This window comes from Salmo salar, chromosome ssa15 (assembly GCF_905237065.1).
Source record: "Salmo salar chromosome ssa15, Ssal_v3.1, whole genome shotgun sequence".
Taxonomy (NCBI): Eukaryota; Metazoa; Chordata; class Actinopteri; order Salmoniformes; family Salmonidae; genus Salmo; species Salmo salar.
This window is the reverse complement of record NC_059456.1, coordinates 6,724,140-6,742,122: the sequence shown is the minus strand read 5'-3', so window position 1 is coordinate 6,742,122 and position 17,983 is coordinate 6,724,140. Positions and strand designations below refer to the sequence as shown.

General features: G+C 47.8%; 1 protein-coding gene across 1 annotated transcript in view; it reads right to left on the bottom strand.

The window, feature by feature from the left end:
* cspg4ba (chondroitin sulfate proteoglycan 4ba) overlaps positions 1-17,983 on the bottom strand; it is a 71,237-nt gene extending 53,254 nt beyond the window's left edge. The window contains exons 1-4 of the mRNA XM_045695257.1: positions 17,438-17,983; positions 16,420-16,914; positions 11,660-12,398; positions 1,121-1,284 (exon numbers count right to left, since the gene is read on the bottom strand). Coding sequence (XP_045551213.1) covers positions 1,121-1,284; positions 11,660-12,398; positions 16,420-16,914; positions 17,438-17,983 — 1,944 coding nt within the window. The remainder of the gene's footprint in view (positions 1-1,120; positions 1,285-11,659; positions 12,399-16,419; positions 16,915-17,437) is intronic.

Sequence of the window (17,983 nt, the reverse complement as noted above, 5' to 3'; positions counted from 1 at the left end):
ATTCATTACTTGATTTAGTTGAGGTTTAGAGTTTATTTAATTATTTGTCCCAAATAAAATGCTTTTAGTTTTTTAGTTTTTTTTAATACTGTATTTAGGAATAACTTATTTCTTGCCACTCATTCTAAAACTAACTGCAGCTATTTGTTAAGTGTTGCAGTGATTTCCCTTGCTGTGGTAGTTGACGTGTATCGTGTTGAGTCGTCAGCATGTATAGACACACAGGCTTTATTCGGTGCCAGTCACAGGTCATTAGTAAAGATTTTTCTAAAGTAAAGGGGCCTAGACAGCTGCCCTGGGGAATTCCTGATTCTACCTGGATTATGTTAGAGAGACTTCCATTAAAGAACACCCTCTGTGTTCTGATAGACAGGTAACTCTTCATCCACATTATAGCAGGGGGATGTAAATCCGTAACACATACGTTTTTTCCAACAGCAGATTATGATCGATAATGTCAAAAGCTGCACTGAAGTCTAACACAATACAGCTCTCACAATCGCCTCCCGAGTGGCGCAGCGGTCTAAGGCACTGCATCGCAGTGTTGAGACGTCACTACAGCCTGGGGTTCGTTCCCAGGATGTGTCACAACCGACCGTGACCTGGAGTCCCATAGGGTGGTGCACAATTACACCAGTGTCGTCTGGGTTATGGGAGGGTTTGACCGTGGGCTTTCCTTGGCTCATTGTGCTCTAGCGACTCCTTGTGGCGGGTCAGGTGCCTGCAGGCTGACTTCGGTCATCAGTTGAACGCTGTTTCCTTCGACTCATTGGTGCGGCTGGCTGCCAGGTTAAGCGAGTGGGTGTTAAAGAAGCGCGGCTTGCCGGGTCATGTTTCGGAGGACGCATGACTCAACCTTTGCCTCTCCCGAGCCCGTTGGGGAGTTGCAGCGATGAGACAAGATCGTAATCACGAAAAGGGGGGTAAAAAAAATAATCCAACAATTATGCATTTCTTTCAGCCAATCGTCAGTCATTTGTGTAAGTGCTGTACATGTTGAGTACCGCTCCCTATAAGCGTGCTGTTTACTGTGAAATACCATTGTAGATGGTCAAACACCATTAGTGTACGTGCATGTGTTTGGGTGTGTGTGTGGTGTCTAGGCTATAAATGTACCAACCTGCAGGCATCCAGAGTTCAGCTCCACTAAAAGGTAGTCTGTATGGCCGGCAGCGAGGAAGAGCAGGCCGTGGGGGCTGGAGGTACGGAAGCGAACACGCAGGGAGTTACGGTTCGAAGACTCCACCGCCTTGAGCTGCACATAGCCATCACCGTAAATCGAGGCTAGAGACAGAGAGAGAGAGCGAGAGAGAGACAGAGAGAGAGAGAGAAAAAGAGAGAGAGAAAAAGAGAGAGAGAGAGAGAGAAAAAGAGAGAGAGAGAGAGAGAGAAAGAAAGAGAGAGAGAAAGAGAGAGAGAGAAAGAGAGAGAGAGAAAGAGAGAGAGAGAAAGAGAGAGAGAGAGAAAGAGAGAGAGAGAGAAAGAGAGAGACAGAAGGGGAGGAGAGAGAGAGCGAGAGAGAGTGAAATATGTCACATATGACTGAGTGAACATCGCACTGAACATTTGAAAAGGCAGTGTCTTGAGCTTTGATTGCATCATCATTCTCAGATCAAATGGGATAATAATACAGTGAGTCTATGTTTGATATAGAGCTGCAATAGGAAGGAAGAAGAAGAAGATGAAGAAGAACGAGATGAGCAGGAGACTGTGTTCTTCACATGCAGCAGGAAATATGTGACATTTACAAAAACTCATTTTTAGGTTGCCTCAGGATATCATTACTGTCATTACACAGTCATTATACAGTCAAGTTCTGATATACTAGTAGATGTGTGTAGTTCTGTCCTTGAGTTGTTCTTGTCTATTGATGTTCTGTATTGTGTCATGTTTCACGTCTTGTGTGGACCTCAGGAAGAGTTGCTGCTGTTTCATTGGGGATCCTAATAAAAAAAAAAATTAAAAAAATGCATCTGTGTTGTAACTGGTAACATGAACGACAACAATACTCACACAGTATTGTGACAGAACCTGATAGTTACAGTATTGTGACAGAACCAGATAGTTACAGTATTGTGAAGGAACCAGATAGTTACAGTATTGTGACAGAACCTGATAGTTACAGTATTGTGACAGAACCTGATAGTTACAGTATTGTGACAGAACCAGAACCAGATAGTTACAGTATTGTGACAGAACCTGATAGTTACAGTATTGTGACAGAACCAGAACCAGATAGTTACAGTATTGTGACAGAACCAGATAGTTACAGTATTGTGATAGAACCAGAACCAGATAGTTACAGTATTGTGACAGAACCAGAACCAGATAGTTACAGTATTGTGACAGAACCTGATAGTTACAGTATTGTGACAGAACCAGAACCAGATAGTTACAGTATTGTGACAGAACCAGATAGTTACAGTATTGTGACAGAACCTGATAGTTACAGTATTGTGAAGGAACCAGATAGTTACAGTATTGTGACAGAACCAGATAGTTACAGTATTGTGACAGAACCAGATAGTTACAGTATTGTGACAGAACCTGATAGTTACAGTATTGTGACAGAACCAGAACCAGATAGTTACAGTATTGTGACAGAACCTGATAGTTACAGTATTGTGATAGAACCAGAACCAGATAGTTACAGTATTGTGACAGAACCAGATAGTTACAGTATTGTGATAGAACCAGAACCAGATAGTTACAGTATTGTGATAGAACCAGAACCAGATAGTTACAGTATTGTGACAGAACCTGATAGTTACAGTATTGTGATAGAACCAGAACCAGATAGTTACAGAATTGTGACAGAACCAGATAGTTACAGTATTGTGACAGAACCTGATAGTTACAGTATTGTGACAGAACCAGAGCCAGATAGTTACAGTATTGTGACAGAACCTGATAGTTACAGTATTGTGACAGAACCTGATAGTTACAGTATTGTGACAGAACCAGAACCAGATAGTTACAGTATTGTGACAGAACCAGAACCAGATATTTACAGTATTGTGACAGAACCAGATAGTTACAGTATTGTGACAGAACCAGAACCTGATAGTTACAGTATTGTGACAGAACCAGAACCAGATAGTTACAGTATTGTGACAGAACCAGAACCTGATAGTTACAGTATTGTGAAGGAACCAGATAGTTACAGTATTGTGATAGAACCAGATAGTTACAGAATTGTGACAGAACCAGATAGTTACAGTATTGTGACAGAACCTGATAGTTACAGTATTGTGACAGAACCAGAGCCAGATAGTTACAGTATTGTGACAGAACCTGATAGTTACAGTATTGTGACAGAACCTGATAGTTACAGTATTGTGACAGAACCAGAACCAGATAGTTACAGTATTGTGACAGAACCAGAACCAGATATTTACAGTATTGTGACAGAACCAGATAGTTACAGTATTGTGACAGAACCAGAACCTGATAGTTACAGTATTGTGACAGAACCAGAACCAGATAGTTACAGTATTGTGACAGAACCAGATAGTTACAGTATTGTGACAGAACCAGAACCTGATAGTTACAGTATTGTGAAGGAACCAGATAGTTACAGTATTGTGATAGAACCAGATAGTTACAGAATTGTGACAGAACCAGATAGTTACAGTATTGTGACAGAACCTGATAGTTACAGTATTGTGACAGAACCAGAGCCAGATAGTTACAGTATTGTGACAGAACCTGATAGTTACAGTATTGTGACAGAACCAGATAGTTACAGTATTGTGACAGAACCAGATAGTTACAGTATTGTGACAGAACCAGAACCAGATAGTTACAGTATTGTGACAGAACCTGATAGTTACAGTATTGTGACAGAACCAGATAGTTACAGTATTGTGACAGAACCAGAACCAGATATTTACAGTATTGTGACAGAACCAGATAGTTACAGTATTGTGACAGAACCAGAACCTGATAGTTACAGTATTGTGACAGAACCAGAACCAGATAGTTACAGTATTGTGACAGAACCAGATAGTTACAGTATTGTGACAGAACCAGAACCTGATAGTTACAGTATTGTGAAGGAACCAGATAGTTACAGTATTGTGACAGAACCTGATAGTTACAGTATTGTGACAGAACCAGATAGTTACAGTATTGTGACAGAACAAGAACCTGATAGTTACAGTATTGTGAAGGAACCAGATAGTTACAGTATTGTGACAGAACCTGATAGTTACAGTATTGTGACAGAACCTGATAGTTACAGTATTGTGACAGAACCTGATAGTTACAGTATTGTGACAGAACCAGATAGTTACAGTATTGTGACAGAAACAGAGGTAGATAGTTACAGTATTGTGACAGAACCAGAACCTGATAGTTACAGTATTGTGACAGAACCTGATAGTTACTGTCACGTCCTGACCAGTAAAAGGGTTAATTGTTATTGTAGTTTGGTCAGGACGTGGCAGAGGGTATTTGTTTTATGTGGTTCAGGGTGGTGTGTTAGTTAGGAGGGCGTTTGATTTATTATTTCCGGGTTTTGAGTTATGGTCTATGTTTATGTATTTCTATGTGTAGTCTAGTGAGTGTGTTTCTATGTTGAGTTAATTGGGGTGGACTTCCAATTGAAGGCAGCTGTTTGGTGTTGCCTTTGATTGGAAGTCCTATATTAGTTGGGTGTGTTTGTCTTGTATTTGTGGGAGATTGTTTTTGCATTGCGTGTTTTTGTGAGCATGCAAAACTGTCATTGGTCGTGCTTATTGTTTTCTTGTTTTTTTCGTGTTCAACGTTCGTTAATAAATTAAGAAAATGAACACCAACTCTGCTGCATATTGGTCCACCTTTTCAGACGACGATTTCGCTATATCGTCCTCCGACGAAGAAAGCCGTGACAGTTACAGTATTGTGACAGAACCAGAACCTGATAGTTACAGATCTGTTAAGGCTGTCTTGCCAACTCCTCTGGCATTGGCATGAGGCAGGAGTTGGCATGAGGCAGAAGTTGGCATGATTTGCAACGAGGTCATGCAGTAGCTAATATTCCCCAAGAGCACCGTTCACACCAAGTCGTTCGTAAAGATGACACGTCTTATCATGACATGTCTTTTCTCACACTCTCAGTCCTTTCTTTACCCAGCCCTCTCTTCACCCCCTCCTCCCCCAATTCCCTCTCTTCACCCTTCCTCCCCCAAGTTCCCTCTCTTCACCCCTCCTCCCCCAAGTTCCCTCTCTTCACCCCTCCTCCCCTAGTTCCCTCTCTTCACCCTTCCTCTCCCAAGATCCCTCTCTTCACCCCTCCTCCCCAAGTTCCCTCTCTTCACCCCTCCTCCCCTAGTTCCCTCTCTTCACCCTTCCTCTCCCAAGATCCCTCTCTTCACCCCTCCTCCCCAAGTACCCTCTCTTCACCCCTCCTCCCCAAGTTCCCTCTCTTCACCCCTCCTCCCCAAGTTCCCTCTCTTCACCCCTCCTCTCCCAATTCCCTCTCTTCACCCCTCCTGCCCCAAGTTCCCTCTCTTCACCCCTCCACCCCCAGCTCCCTCTCTTCACCCCTCCTCCCCCAAGTTCCCTCTCTTCACCCCTCCTCCCCAAGTTCCCTCTCTTCACCCCTCCTCCCCAAGTTCCCTCTCTTCACCCCTCCACCCCCAGTTCCCTCTCTTCACCCCTCCTCCCCAAGTTCCCTCTCTTCACCCTCCTCCCCTAAGTTCCCTCTCTTCACCCCTCCTCCCCTAAGTTCCCTCTCTTCACCCCTCCTCCCCAAGTTCCCTCTCTTCACCCCTCCTCCCCCAATTCCCTCTCTTCACCCTCCTCCCCTAAGTTCCCTCTCTTCACCCTCCTCCCCCAAGTTCCCTCTCTTCACCCTCCTCCCCCAAGTTCCCTCTCTTCACCCTCCTCCCCTAAGTTCCCTCTCTTCACCCCTCCTCCCCCAATTCCCTCTCTTCACCCCTCCTCTCCCAGTTCCCTCTCTTCACCCCTCCTCCCCCAATTCCCTCTCTTCACCCCTCCTCCCCCAATTCCCTCTCTTCACCCCTCCTCCCCAATTCCCTCTCTTCACCCCTCCTCCCCCAAGTTCCCTCTCTTCACCCCTCCTCCCCCAATTCCCTTTCTTCACCCCTCCTCTCCCAGTTCCCTCTCTTCACCCCTCCTCCCCCAAGTTCCCTCTCTTCACCCCTCCTCCCCCAATTCCCTCTCTTCACCCCTCCTCTCCCAGTTCCCTCTCTTCACCCCTCCTCTCCCAATTCCCTCTCTTCACCCCTCCTCCCCCAATTCCCTCTCTTCACCCCTCCTCCCCCAATTCCCTCTCGTCACTACCTCCTCTCCCAGTTCCCTCTCTTCACCCCTCCTCCCCCAATTCCCTCTCTTCACCCCTCCTCTCCCAGTTCTCTCTCTTCACCCCTCCTCCCCCAATTCCCTCTCTTCACCCCTCCTCCCCCAATTCCCTCTCTTCACCCCTCCTCTCCCAGTTCCCTCTCTTCACCCCTCCTCCCCCAGTTCCCTCTCTTCACCCCTCCTCCCCCAATTCCCTCTCTTCACCCCTCCTCTCCCAATTCCCTCTCTTCACCCCTCCTCTCCCAGTTCCCTCTCTTCACCCCTCCTCCCCCAATTCCCTCTCTTCACCTCTCCTCCCCCAATTCCCTCTCTTCACCCCTCCTCCCCCAATTCCCTCTCTTCACCCCTCCTCCCCCAATTCCCTCTCTTCACCCCTCCTCCCCCAATTCCCTCTCTTCACCCCTCCTCCCCCAATTCCCTCTCTTCACCCCACCTCCCCTAGTTCCCCCTACTGTTCTGGCCCTCCCTTCTCTTTATTTTCAACTCTCCATTTTGGAGCTTTTCTCTTATTGAATAAAACCCTGGCATTGACCTTTTTGCCTCTGTGGATTGACGTTAAATTTGTCTGTCCATTCCCATAAGCTTTTGGCGATTGGCATGTCGACTATTTGGCGCACGTACAGTTATGCCATAAAGGTTAGACTTACGCACTAATGCCAGATAGCATCAAATAATTAAAGACAAACCTCAACGTAGCCTATCCCTTTTTACATTTAATATTTAAGTACTTTTTTAAAGGTATTGTTTTCTCTTTATTCAACCCGCCTGGCACCCACCCTTCATCCAGAAAATATTTAATGACCCCAAAGAGACGGGACAGAAAGAGAGAGAGAGAGAGAGAGAGAGAGAGAGGGTGGGGAGAAAGAACATAGAGAAAGATAGAGGGAAAGAGAGACAAACAGAGAGAGAATGACAGAGAGAGAGAAGTGAGAGGATGTTTTGTTCCTACCCTAATGCGTCCTGTCTATCAACCACCCTGAACTTACTGCTAGTCCAAGATCCCACACTCAGAGGGTTCAACATACACCCAGTCACCTTTACACTTAGTCACCTTTACACTTAGTCACCTTTACACTCAGTCACCTTTACACCCTTTACACTTAGTCACCTTTACACTCAGTCACCTTTACACCCTTTACACCCAGTCACCTTTACACTCAGTCACCTTTACACTCAGTCACCTTTACACCCTTTACACTCAGTCACTTTTACACCCAGTCACCTTTACACTCAGGCACCTTCACACTCAGGCACCTTTACACCCAGGCACCTTTACACTCAGGCACCTTTACACCTAGTCACCTTTACACTCAGGCACTTTTACACTCATGAATGCCTCTCAATCATCCGACCTATGTCGCTCTTCCACTTCTGCAGTATAAAGTGGTAGAGCTACAATGCTGTTCGTCAGACCAGGAGACATCCTGAAAACCGGTCTTCTCACGAAAACATCTGTGGCATCCGAATGCTTTGGCCTACTCTATAGAAAGGGGAGACTCTCACGAACACGATGGTGGTCTCCGTTTTGCTCTACGACCCCCACAAGTGTCACGGGGCTCGTCTGATGGTAACATATAAATGAATGGAAGTATGGAGGTAGCTTTGTGCCAACAAAAATAAGGTGTTAAATATGTGTCCAAAAAAACTGAAATATGTCCAGAGCTTTCTTATATTGTCTTGATATCGGACAGACACCGCAAAAACCTTATTCCTTATGATGTATTTTTTGCCATTTATAAATGTGTTATTCAATGAAACTTGTTTGACCCGAGAGGTTATCCAAGTTCGATTAGGCAACTTCTAAATGTATGTTGTCCATGCACTTTCAGTGTTCCTAAATGTGTCAACTCACAGCTTGTGTACTTAGTCAAACTCACCGCTGTCCAAATAATTGATTCATTCGTTACAAAACTACTGTGTAGCACAGTGTCCTATTGAACACAGCAATTAGCCTATTAGACTAGCAGGCCATGTAAATTAGGCTGTGACCTTGGACAACCTCTTCACAGAAGTGTTAGTTAGATAAATGGTGAAAAGTTAAACCATTAAATAATTAATAAAACCGGTCAATAACTTCTGAGTCATTTCTCAAAGGGTGGGTAGAGTATATAGTTATTATTGCAGGCTGGATTTGGGGCTTTTCTATTCTTCTCTACTAATGCACGGGATAAAACATACAGTATTTTTAGTAAAATGTTAACAGCATGGCAATACAGTATACTCAATTTGCAGTGTGGCATTCCGGACCTACTGAAGACCAAATGTGTCCTGCGGACCTCGGTAAAGGCCGAATGTGGCCTCTGGACCTAGTGAAGTCTGAATGTTGTCTCTGGACCTAGTCAAGACTGAATGTGGCCTCCGGACCTAGTCAAGACTGAATGTGGCCTCGACCTAGTCAAGAATGAATGTGGCCTCCGGACCTAGTCAAGACTGAATGTGGCCTCCGGACCTAGTCAAGACTGAATGTGGCCTCCGGATCTAGTCAAGATGATTCTGGCCTCTGGACCTAGTGAAGACTGAATGTGGCCTCTGGACCTAGTGAAGACTGAATGTTGTCTCTGGACCTAGTCAAGACTGAATGTGGCCTCTGGACCTAGTCAAGACTGAATGTGGCCTCTGGACCTAGTCAAGACTGAATGTGGCCTCTGGACCTAGTCAAGATGATTCTGGCCTCTGGACCTAGTCAAGACTGAATGTGGCCTCTGGACCTAGTCAAGACTGAATGTGGCCTCTGGACCTAGTCAAGACTGAATGTGGCCTCTGGACCTAGTCAAGACTGAATGTGGCCTCTGGACCTAGTCAAGATGATTCTGGCCTCTGGACCTAGTCAAGACTGAATGTGGCCTCTGGACCTAGTCAAGACTGAATGTGGCCTCTGGACCTAGTGAAGACTGAATGTGGCCTCTGGATCTAGTCAATAATTTTTTTATGGTTAGAGCGTTGGGCCAGTAACCGAAAAGGTTTCTGGATCGAATCCCCGAGCTGACAAGGTAAAAATCTGTCGTTGTGCCCCTGAACAAGGCTATTAACCCACTGCTCCCTGGGGCGCCGAAGACATGGATGTCGATTTAAGGCAGCCCCCCGCACCTCTCTTATTCAGAGGGGTTGGGTTAAATGCGGAAGACACATTTCAGTTGAAGGCATTCAGTTGCACAACTGACTAGGTATCCTCCCTTCCTTTTACTCTCAAAGGATTGTGTGTACTCCGGCACCATATACTGTATTTTAAAAGCCATGTGTTTCGTGTACCTGTGTGGCTATGGTGTACTTTTGAACTTCCATTATCACAGCTCCTCTTAAACCTACAGAGTCTTGTCATGGGATCAGGACTGATCCGAATGGCGTGGCTCTGCGTTTCAGGCTGCGTCTTTGCTGAGAGTAGAGAATGACAACTATTCCAATGAAAGAGATCTGTGGTTGGTTCTGAAGAATAGAAATGTCCACATGTAGCCTACAAATGCCCAAAGAGATCATCTGTTGGACCAGACAATAGCCTGGGGTCGAGGTTACCCAAGAGTTGACACGACTAGTTATTTCTTCTTCACAAAATCTTGAACCTGAAAACCATGTTTTTATCTAAAAGCTAAGCGGGATGTCACAGTGTATCTCATCAGAAACAGAAGCCAGCAGCCCAGCACCCTCTAATACAAGGGTTTATAGAGGTAATATTAGACCTAAAGAGCCTGTGTTTCTTCCATAGTTCCTATTCATGTTCATTACCTGATCTTTTATTTATTTTGACCCCTTCTTCTCCCCAATTTCGTGGTATCCAATTGGTAGTTATAGTCTTGTCTCATTGCTGCAACTCCAGTATGGACTCGGGAGAGGTGAAGGTTGAGAGCCACGCGTCCTCCGAAACACGACCCAACCAAGCCGCACAGCTTCTTGACACAATGCCCGCTTAACTCGGAAGCCATCCGCACTAATGTGTCGGAGGAAACACCGTTACACCTGGCGACCGTGTCAGCGTGCACTGAGCCCGACACCGCCACAGGAGTCGCTAGTGCGCAATGGGACAAGGACATCACTACCGGCCAAACCCTCCCCTAACCCGGACAATGCTGGGCCAATTGTGCGCAGCCACATGGGTCACCCGGTCACGGCCGGCTGAGACAGAGCCTGGACTCTAACCCAGAATCTCTAGTGGCACAGCTAGCACTGCGATGCAGAGCCTTAGACCACTGTGGCACTCGGGAGGCCCATTTTTACCTAATCTAATGACTATCATAATAATTGGTTTGTTTGTCCAGGAGTATAGAGATAGTTCACCCAAACTACAAAATTACATTTTGTTTTCCTTATCCAATAAACAAGGTATGACAGCAATCCATGCTTTGATTGTGTCTACCTGCCCACTGTTTCAAACGCTAACCTTTTAGCACCTGTGGCACAAATCCAATGCAAGTCAATGGTACCTATATTAGCATTTTTGCACTTCATGTCCAACCATCACTCTATGTCTGGGAAACTGGCCCTGACTATCTAATCTACAAAAAAACACTTGACTCCTTGAAGACAGGAGTCCATCTAAAGACGATTCATTTCTGGGGTTGTTTGTCCATTTGTTTTGTTTTGTACACATACCCTTGACATGATCTAGCTGGAACGATCCATTCTGAACATGATGAGCCAGACTGTGCAATAGGCAGCTAGATCTAAAAATAAATAAACCCCTGTCATTTTTTTTCTTCTTCTACAAAAGCCCATTATGTACTTAAATGATGCTAATGATTTTTGACCCATGATAATGTATTCATTCATCACAATTATACCCCAGATCCCATCTGTCATTAAACTGTAAATAAAGCCGTCATTATATAGACACTTTTCATTCCATTTACTAAATCAATTACACACAGCATAGTAAATGTTTGCTTTAATACATTTTACATAGTAGGATATTAGGGTATGTGTAATCATATGAAATGAATGATGTCACTAATTTATTTTCGGGTCCTCAATTCCAATTGGACCAGGGTGTGTGTAATCATAGGTCCTCAATTCCAATTGGACCAGGGTGTGTGTAATCATAGGTCCTCAATTCCAATTGGACCAGGGTGTATGTCCCTCAGGGTAGCATGTTCTATACGTACTATAGTAGGGCTACACACCTTTAGACGAGGACCCGTATAACCCTATAATCAACAGTGAGTGAGTATATACAGAATAGGGTTCCATTTAGGACCTCCCCCCACCCTATATTATAGCTAGAACAGAGTAATAGGTAACCAATATTATAGTTAGAACAGGGATGGGCACCTTTGACTACCCATATGCATGCCCACACGGAAACCCACACGCATATTCACACGCATACCCACACGCATATACACACGGAAACACACACACATACCCACACGCATACCCACACGCATATCCACACGCATACCCACACGCATACCCACACGCATATCCGAACGCATACCCACACACAAATCTGAACGCATATCCGAACGCATACCCACACGCATACCCACACGCATACCAACATGCATACCCACACGCATATCCACACGCATACCCACACGCATACCAACACGCATACCCACACGCATACCCACACGCATACCCACACGCATACCCACACGCATACCAACACGCATACCCACAGGCATACCCACACGCATACCCACACGCATATCCGAACGCATACCCACACACATATCCGAACGCATATCCGAACGCATACCCACACGCATACCCATACGCATACCCGAACACATACCCACACGCATATCCACACGCATACCAACATGCATACCCACACGCATACCCACACGCATACCCACACGCATAACCACACGCATACCCACACGCATATCCGAACACATACCCACACACATACCCACACACATATCCACACGTATACCAACACGCATACCCACACGCATATCAACACGCACACGCACAACCATACGCACACCCACACGCATACCCACACGCACACGCACACGCATACCCACACACATATCCACACGTATACCCACACGCATACCCACACGCATATCCACACGCACATGCACAACCACACGCATACCCACACGCATATCCACACGCACATCCACACACACACCCACGTGCATACCAACACGCTTACCCACACGCATACCCACACGCATATCCAAACGCATACCCACACGCACATCCACACACATACCCACACGCACACGGATACCCACACGCATACCCACACGCATACCCACACGTATATACCCACACGCATACCCACACGCATATCCGAACGCATACCCACATGCATATCCGAACACATACCCACACACATACATTTACATTTACATTTAAGTCATTTAGCAGACGCTCTTATCCAGAGCGACTTACAAATTGGTGCATTCACCTTATGATATCCAGTGGAACAACCACTTTACAATAGTGCATCTAAATCTTTTAAGGGGGGGGTTAGAAGGATTACTTTATCCTATCCTAGGTATTCCTTAAAGAGGTGGGGTTTCAGGTGTCTCCGGAAGGTGGTGATTGACTCCGCTGTCCTGGCGTCGTGAGGGAGCTTGTTCCACCATTGGGGTGTCTGAGCAGCGAACAGTTTTGACTGGGCTGAGCAGGAACTGTGCTTCCTCAGAGGTAGGGGGGCCAGCAGGCCAGAGGTGGATGAACGCAGTGCCCTTGTTTGGGTGTAGGGCCTGATCAGAGCCTGAAGGTATGGAGGTGCCGTTCCCTTCACAGCTCCGTAGGCAATCACCATGGTCTTGTAGCGGATGCGAGCTTCAACTGGAAGCCAGTGGAGAGAGCGGAGGAGCGGGGTGACGTGAGAGAACTTGGGAAGGTTGAACACCAGACGGGCTGCGGCGTTCTGGATGAGTTGTAGGGGTTTAATGGCACAGGCAGGGAGCCCAGCCAACAGCGAGTTGCAGTAATCCAGACGGGAGATGACAAGTGCCTGGATTAGGACCTGCGCCGCTTCCTGTGTGAGGCAGGGTCGTACTCTGCGAATGTTGTAGAGCATGAACCTACAGGATCGGGTCACCGCCTTGATGTTAGTGGAGAACGACAGGGTGTTGTCCAGGATCACGCCAAGGTTCTTAGCACTCTGGGAGGAGGACACAAGGGAGTTGTCAACCGTGATGGCGAGATCATGGAACGGGCAGTCCTTCCCCGGGAGGAAGAGCAGCTCCGTCTTGCCGAGGTTCAGCTTGAGCTGGTGATCCGTCATCCACACTGATATGTCTGACAGACATGCAGAGATGCGATTCGCCGCCTGGTTATCAGAAGGGGGAAAGGAGAAGATTAATTGTGTGTCGTCTGCATAGCAATGATAGGAGAGACCATGTGAGGATATGACAGAGCCAAGTGACTTGGTGTATAGCGAGAATAGGAGAGGGCCTAGAACAGAGCCCTGGGGGACACCAGTGGTGAGAGCGCATGGTGCGGAGACAGATTCTCGCCACGCCACCTGGTAGGAGCGACCTGTCAGGTAGGACGCAATCCAAGCGTGGGCCGCGCCGGGAGATGCCCAACTCGGAGAGGGTGGAGAGGAGGATCTGATGGTTCACAGTATCAAAGGCAGCAGATAGGTCTAGAAGGATGAGAGCAGAGGAGAGAGAGTTAGCTTTAGCAGTGCGGAGAGCCTCTGTGACACAGAGAAGAGCAGTCTCAGTTGAATGCCCAGTCTTGAAACCTGACTGATTAGGATCAAGAAGGTCATTCTGAGAGAGATAGCAGGAGAGCTGGCCAAGGACGGCACGTTCAAGAGTTTTGGAGAGAAAAGAAAGAAGGGATACTGGTCTGTAGTTGTTGACATCGGAGGGATCGAGTGTAGGTTTTTTCAGAAGGGGTGCAACTCTCGCTCTCTTGAAGACGGAAGGGACATAGCCAGCGGTCAAGGATGAGTTGATGAGCGAGGTGAGGAAGGGGAGAAGGTCTCCGGAAATGGTCTGGAGAAGAGAGGAGGGGATAGGGTCAAGTGGGCAGGTTGTTGGGCGGCCGGCCGTCACAAGACGCGAGATTTCATCTGGAGAGAGAGGGGAGAAAGAGGTCAAAGCACAGGGTAGGGCGGTGTGAGCAGGACCAGCGGTGTCGTTTGACTTAGCAAATGAGGATCGGATATCGTCAACCTTCTTTTCAAAATGGTTGACGAAGTCATCCACAGAGAGGGAGGAGGGGGGGGGAGGGGGAGGAGGATTTAGGAGGGAGGAGAAGGTAGCAAAGAGCTTCCTAGGGTTAGAGGCAGATGCTTGGAATTTAGAGTGGTAGAAAGTGGCTTTAGCAGCAGAGACAGAAGAGGAGAATGTAGAGAGGAGGGAGTGAAAGGATGCCAGGTCCGCAGGGAGGCGAGTTTTCCTCCATTTCCGCTCGGCTGCCCGGAGCCCTGTTCTGTGAGCTCGTAGTGAGTCGTCGAGCCACGGAGCAGGAGGGGAGGACCGAGCCGGCCTGGAGGATAGGGGACAGAGAAAATCAAAGGATGCAGAAAGGGAGGAGAGGAGGGTTGAGGAGGCAGAATCAGGAGATAGGTTGGAGAAGGTTTGAGCAGAGGGAAGAGATGATAGGATGGAAGAGGAGAGAGTAGCGGGAGAGAGAGAGCGAAGGTTTGGGACGGCGCAATACCATCCGAGTAGGGGCAGAGTGAGAAGTGTTGGATGAGAGCAAGAGGGAAAAGGATACAAGGTAGTGGTCGGAGATTTGGAGGGGAGTTGCAATGAGATTAGTGGAAGAACAGCATCTAGTAAAGATGAGGTCAAGCGTATTGCCTGCCTTGTGAGTAGGGGGGGAAGGTGAGAGGGTGAGGTCAAAAGAGGAGAGGAGTGGAAAGAAGGAGGCAGAGAGGAATGAGTCAAAGGTAGACGTGGGGAGGTTAAAGTCACCCAGAACTGTGAGAGCTGAGCCATCCTCAGGAAAGGAACTTATCAAGGCGTCAAGCTCATTGATGAACTCTCCAAGGGAACCTGGAGGGCGATAAATGATAAGGATGTTAAGCTTGAAAGGGCTGGTAACTGTGACAGCATGGAATTGAAATGAGGAGATAGAGAGATGGGTCAGGGGAGAAAGAGAGAATGTCCACTTGGGAGAGATGAGAGACATACCCACACACATATCCACACGTATACCAACACGCATACCCACACGCATATCCACACGCACATGCACAACCACACGCATACCCACACGCATATCCACACGCACATCCCACACACACCCACGCGCATACCAACACGCTTACCCACACGCATACCCACACGCATATCCAAACGCATACCCACACGCACATCCACACGCATACCCACACGCATACCCACACGCATACCCACACGCATACCCACACGCATACCCACATGCATACCCACACGTATATACCGACACGCATACCCACACGCATATCCGAACGCATATCCACACGTATATACCCACACGCATACCCACACGCATACCCACACGTATATACCGACACGCATACCCACACACATATCCGAACGCATATCCGAACGCATACACACGCATACCCACACGCATATCCACACGCACATGCACAACCACACGCATACCCACACGCATATCCACACACACATCCACACACACACCCACGCGCATACCAACACGCTTACCCACACGCATACCCACACGCATATCCAAACGCATACCCACACGCACATCCACACACATACCCACACGCACACGCATACCCACACGCATACCCACACGCATACCCACACGCATACCCACACGTATATACCGACACGCATACCCACACGCATATCCGAACGCATATCCACACGTATATACCCACACGCATACCCACACGCATACCCACACGTATATACCAACATGCATACCCACACACATATCCGAACGCATATCCGAATGTATACCCACACGCATACCCACACGCATATCCACACGCATACCCACATGCATATCCGAACACATACCCACACGCATATCCACACGCATATCCACACGCATACCCACACACATATCCACACGTATACCAACACGCATACCCACACGCATATCCACACACACACGCACAACCACACACAACCCACATGCATATCCGAACGCATACCCACACGCACATCCACACGCATGTCCACATGCATACCCACATATGTATACCCACATGCATACCCACATATGTATACCCACATGCATACCCACACGCATACCCACACGCATATCCACACGCACATCCACACACACACCCACGCGCATACCAACACGCTTACCCATACGCATACCCACACACATACCCACACGCATATCCACACGCACATCCACACCCACACGCATACCAACACGCATACCCACACGCATATCCACACGCACATCCACACCCACACGCTTACCCATACGCATACCCACACGCATACCCACACGCATATCCACACGCACATCCACACCCACACGCATACCCACACGCATACCCACACGCATATCCACACGCATACCCACATGCATATCCGAACACATACCCACACGCATATCCACACGCATATCCACACGCATACCCACACACATATCCACACGTATACCAACACGCATACCCACACGCATATCCACACACACACGCACAACCACACGCACAACCACACGCATACCCACACGCATATCCACACACACACCCACGCGCATACCAACACGCTTACCCACACGCATACCCACACGCATACCCACACGCACATCCACACACATACCCACACGCACACGCATACCCACACGCATACCCACACGCATACCCACACGTATATACCGACACGCATACCCACACGCATATCCGAACGCATATCCACACGTATATACCCACACGCATACCCACACGCATACCCACACGTATATACCGACACGCATACCCACACACATATCCGAACGCATATCCGAATGCATACCCACACGCATAACCACACGCATATCCACATGCATACCCACATGCATATCCGAACACATACCCACACGGATATCCACACGCATATCCACACGCATACCCACACACATATCCACACGTATACCAACACGCATACCCACACGCATATCCACACACACACGCACAACCACACGCATACCCACATGCATATCCGAACGCATACCCTCACGCACATCCACACGCATGTCCACATGCATACCCACATATATATACCCACATGCATACCCACATATGTATACCCACATGCATACCCACACGCATATCCACACGCACATCCACACACACACCCACGCGCATACCAACACGCATACCCACACGCATACCCACACGCATACCCACACGCATATCCACACGCACACCCACACGCATACCAACACGCATACCCACACCCATACCCACACGCACATCCACACCCACACGCATACCAACACGCATACCCACACGCATACCCACACGCATATCCACACGCACATCCACACCCACATCCACACCCACACGCCTACCAACACGCATACCAACACGCATACCCACACGCATACCCACACGCATACCCACACGCATACCCACACGCATACCCACACGCACATCCACACCCACACGCATACCAACACGCATACCCACACGCATACCCACACGCACATCCACACCCACACGCATACCAACACGCATACCCACACGCATACCCACACGCATATCCACACGCACATCCACACCCACACGCATACCCACACGCATACCAACACGCATACCCACACTACCGATAGTGGTGGTGGCGCTTGGCTTGCACAT